The sequence below is a fragment of the Phyllostomus discolor genome, chromosome 1, assembly GCF_004126475.2.
Source record: "Phyllostomus discolor isolate MPI-MPIP mPhyDis1 chromosome 1, mPhyDis1.pri.v3, whole genome shotgun sequence".
NCBI classification, from domain to species: domain Eukaryota; kingdom Metazoa; phylum Chordata; class Mammalia; order Chiroptera; family Phyllostomidae; genus Phyllostomus; species Phyllostomus discolor.
Genome location: NC_040903.2, coordinates 154,670,555 through 154,675,377, shown reverse-complemented (window position 1 = coordinate 154,675,377; position 4,823 = coordinate 154,670,555). Strand labels below are relative to the sequence as shown.

The following is a 4,823-nucleotide window of genomic DNA, read 5'->3' as shown; positions in this document are numbered from 1 at the left end:
TGAGGACCCCAGCATATCATCCAAGGGACGTTCTGGTCCCTATTGTCCTCAGCCCCACGAGTCTCCTCCCTCATTCCATCTGCTTGTTCTCACTGTCCGTGCTCCACCCAGGTCGCCAGTGCTCCACCCAGGTCGCCAGGGCTGGGAAGCTCAGGGCCGGGCCGGGCCCTGTCCTCTTTTCTCTCCAGTCCCGGGGCTACCAGCACTCTCTCAATGTGTGTGGCTCTAAATCTCTACCCCCGGCCCAGACTTCTCTCCTGAGTCCTAGACCCACATACTCAGCTGCCTCCTACACACCCACGCGGATGGGGCTGCCCCACGCCAACTCCACCCACTCAACCACTCCAACACGGGCAAATCCCAGCTCGCCCTTCCAACTCCGAACCCCGGCCCTCTCGCCTCTCTCTCGCTTTCCTCTCCACCAGCCACCCCGAATCCTGCCGGCCTCACCCTGCGACCCGCTCTCCCGTCCACCCTGAGGCCATGCCCACTGCCACACCTCAGTTCAGGCCACCTGCACCCCTCCCTGGCCTCCCCTTGGCCTTCCTCCGACCAGATACAGCAGCTGGTGTCCCTCTTAGGCAGAGTCCTCCCTTCGCAGAATCCACAGACGGCTGCACTGACCCAGGAGGAATGCCACCTATGCAACCCAGTTTACCCCGCTGGCCAGCAGGACGCGGATGCAGTCCTGGCATCGGTCCACCCCCACATTCCCTCCATCACGCCACTCTGTCCCAGCTGGCCTGACCTTGTTTCTCTCTCTAGCACGAGCTGTTCCCTGCCTGTGTTTCCCGGAGTCCTATTCTGAGGTTCAGGGCTCAGACCTATCACTCCCTCCCCAAAAAAGTCTTCCCTGACCCCCCTCCAGGCCAGGAGCCCTTTCTAAACTGAACGCCCCACCCCCTCCCATCACAGCACATCTCACGCTGAATAGTCACCATCCAGGTTTCCGGGTCTGAGTTCCTTGAGGCTGAGGATTTTTTCCCCTCTTCCCTGCTGTATCCCCAGTGCCTAGATCAGTGTCTGGTCTACAGCAGCTCAGTAAATACTCGATAAACGGATGGGTTGAAGAATTCGAACCCATGTACACTGACAAGCAGCCCTCCCCACACCTGTTTGGTACAGAGCTGGGCTCTGCTCTGAGCTCACGGGAGGGCCAGCAGGCAGCCACCCAGGCTCCTCGCCACCCCTGCCTCCTGCTGTTGTGTTGCCCAGACTGAACTCCGTCAGCGGCCAAGACATGAGGCTACCAACACATGGGCACACTCCCCAGGCACAACATGGCCCAAAGTGGTTGGAGCTGACCCTCCTGGGGACACCCAGACCGATCCAAGACACCAGCCACAAGAGCAGCAGCAGCACACTGCACACAGCATCCCAGTGTAAACTAATACTCAGAGGGCCGAACACTTTTCTGGAGTCACTAGGCCAGAAAGGGAAGGGGCTGGGTTGGAGACAGTCTCTTCGGCTGTTAGAGCCTCTCACCTGGGCCCCACACCGTTACTGCAGGTCCAGGAGCACAGGCTAAGTCCACTGAGGGGCTATTCAGTTGCGGAGCCCAGGGTTGACTGAGGTCCTGGGACCAAGGATTTGTGCCTGGGGTCAGGGTGAGGAGGACTAGCCAGGGGTAGGCACGGTGAACGAGGAGCCCATTCCATCGCGGTAGTGTCCTGGCAGGTCAGGGTAAGATAGAAGGGACAGCCCACACCCCAGAGGAGGCAACAGTCCGCACCTGGACTTCAGAAGTCAAAGAAACACTAGGTCCCCCGGGCTATAGGTCTTCACCGCCAGCATTATGCCAAAAGTTGTCAGGTCCTTACCCTAAGCCACATATTCCTCTGGCAGGAAGCCAGAAGTTGAGCCTCACTATCAGGAAGAGGCAGCAGCTAGCCCAGGAGAAAGACCTGGTCTGAGCTCCAAGCCTGCCAGCCTCCTCGGGGCAGAGACACAGATACCAGTTCAGTGGCAAGAACGCCGCTCGCAGGGCTGCCAGATACAGCCACACATGCTGGATCCTGCGTGGCTCCATGGTGTTCTCTCTGCACACTAAGACGTGAGCGGGGCCCCTGGGAGTGATGTAACCCAGCAGTCTGCCTGCTGAGCTTCCTGCTTCCTGGGAGAGAGACAGAGGCAGAGAGGGAGTCCCTTCCCCTCTTATGAGGCTTCCAGGGCTTCACCACCTCACTCACCCTGACCCCGCCCCACCATCTGAAGAAAGAATCACATTCCAACATGGTACAGATAGTAAGAAATCAGTTTATGGGTAATAGTGTGGGACAGACTGGGATGGTGCCAGGGCCTATAGTGATGAATTTCACAGGAATAAACAGACAGACAGATAGGACTGACGCAGACAGACATAAGGACAAGAAAACAAAGCCAAATGGGTCCAGGCTGTGCCTGGGCCCCAGATCCAGCTTTGCCCTGGGGGACAAGACACAGTGACAGGGGCCTCAGATCCCATAGGAGCCCCTTTCCTCACACCCTCCTGTTGCTCACCAGCAGGCTGAGAGCTTTCAAAGGTGGTATTTCTGGGGCTAGAGAGTTAGAGGGTCAAGGCTCGTGGAGACTCCCTGGGGAGGCAGAGGCCTGGGAGGAGTTGGGTTAGCAGCAGCACTGAGGAAAATCTGGTCAGACACCAGGCACCAGGGACGGGCACCGCTCAGCAGGGCCCATGGGTCCAGGGCAGGCCCCCTGCCCTGCTCACCACACCAACATGGTGCAATAAATACTTTCAAGTAGTAGGTCAGTGTCAGGCAGGAGAGAGCTGGAGACTGGTGGACAGGCAGGGGCTTAGGGAGAGGAGTCCCTGCTGCCCGCTGAGTCCTCTCAGTGGGCTCCAGCTATACCAAGTCTGTCTGTATGCACAGGAGTGGGGATCTAGCCCCGGTGTCCATGCAGGCACTCCCTGCAAGGGCTTAGCCCCCTCAGACCAGTGCCAAAGCCTGCTCGGTGGGGCAGAAGCAGGGCAGCATGGTGCCCACAGCATCCACAATGGCTGCCAGGTGCTTGTCCTGTGCCTGGGGCCCACAGAGCTGCATGAAGTCTGCCAGGCGCAGCAAGTACTCGAGGTTATGGCCGGAGAAGCCACGGCAGGACAGGATCTGTGTAGCGATGGCCTCCTCAGGTGCAGGCCCCAAGTAACCAGGGTTCTGTGGGGTGGCCACGTAGGCCAAGGCCTTTAGTGGTTCATCAGGAGTGTCTTGTGGGTAGAAGGTGACCTCCTTGGTATCATAGCCACCGAGCACTGCTTCCCGCACGTTCAGGTACTTCAGAGCCTCATTCACCTGTTCATCTCGCACCTGGTATGCCACACCCCAAGTGCAGCCCTAGGAGGAAACATGGGCACATGGGTCAGTCACAACAGCTCCCTGATGGTCACAACCACCCCAGGAATCTGCTCCAGAAGGGAAGTGGAAGGAAGGCTGATAAGCCAACTAGTAGCAAAGCCTCCACCTCCCTTTTTAAACAAGGCAGTCGGGCCCCAGGGTGACCAGGGTCGTTACTCAGAGTGTGGTCTAAGAACCAGTAGGATCCCCTGGCAAGTTTGTCAGGAATATGAGTTTCAGGCTTTAACAAGACCCTCAAGAAACTCTTGTGAGAAGCACTGAGCTAGACCACCCTTTCCTCTGCCCAGAGGGACTTCTAATTTAATCTGCAGCCAAGGACCTGCCACCCCTCCACGCTCAGCCCCTAGGGTCCCACTCTTCACTCTGACACTTACCTCATGATCTTCAAGAAGGGTCACCACGCGGCCAGGCTGGGAAGGAAAGAAAGATTTTGAAAAAGACAAGTTAGAAATCAGTTCTGCCATTACTGCCAGAGGACTTATCAACCCTGCCAGCAGAGGCCTCCGAGATCTCCACTCATCCAGGGGAGAGCAAGGGAGTAATGCACAGATGCAGGAGAAACAGACACATGGCAGCAGCCGGATTGATAATCAGAAATATTCATCACAGGATCACAGCTGCCCACAGGATCACAGACTGCAGCCGTCACACAGTAATCCACTGGGCATGCAAATTTAAGCCACAAACCCCGGACACTGGTTTACCTATTTCCCCCATCAGTGAGAAGTCACAGTCTGTTCAGAGAGCCCTGGGCATTCCAGAGCCCACTGTCCTGCCCCTACCCCATCTTTATTCCCCAGGTCATGGTTGGATGCTCACCATCTTGTCACTGCCCCTATGGAAGGTGTCTCCTTGCCAGAACCGGCGGCTGTAGCCGCGCACGAACCCCACACGGCTGTCGCTATAGGCGAAGTCGGGCCTCCACACCAGGGAGCCATACCCGAAAATCCACAGCGCTTGGGGGTGGCCGTTGTCCCGGGAGCGCTGCGCAGGCGGCGAGGCGGGTGGAGAGGCGGGTGGCGAGGCGGGTGGCGAGGGGGGTGGCGAGGCGGGTGGCGAGGGGAGTGGTGAAATAGGTGAGGTGTTCTGAGCTATGAACTCCTGCTTCATGGTGCCGGGCACAGGGACGGGGCCGGACGGTCTCCCGGACAGATCTCCGACGCGGGCACGGAAAGACCGACGGACTCGCACACCTGGCCTGGCACCGCTTAGACGCTCCAGCTGCGCTGCCCTTTCCAAGGCCCTTTTTAAACCCTCCGGCGGGCAGGCACCGCCCGCCGCCGCCAGCTGTCACAGTGATTGGGGCGGGGCAAATCCCCTCTGGCCAATTACCTTTGGGTTGTGCTGTCCGGTTAACCGCTCCACCCTGTGAGTGGGTAACTTAGAGGCCCATCGCGCCCGATGATTGGTTCGGCTCCACCTCTGTAGCAAATATGTCAGGAGTGATGCAACGGCGGGGGAGGTTTTCTCAGT

General features: G+C 58.4%; 1 protein-coding gene across 1 annotated transcript; it reads right to left on the bottom strand.

Moving 5' to 3' along the window:
* Nucleotides 1-2,241: 2,241 nt before the first annotated feature.
* On the bottom strand, nt 2,242-4,622 carry CHAC1 (ChaC glutathione specific gamma-glutamylcyclotransferase 1). Its single transcript, XM_036031903.1, has 4 exons — nt 4,423-4,622; nt 4,170-4,386; nt 3,725-3,760; nt 2,242-3,329 (listed from the first exon to the last, which is right to left on the bottom strand). Exons 1-4 carry the CDS (start codon nt 4,458-4,460, stop codon nt 2,928-2,930), a joined length of 693 nt encoding a protein of 230 aa, XP_035887796.1. The 5' UTR covers nt 4,461-4,622; the 3' UTR covers nt 2,242-2,927.
* Nucleotides 4,623-4,823: the final 201 nt, after the last annotated feature.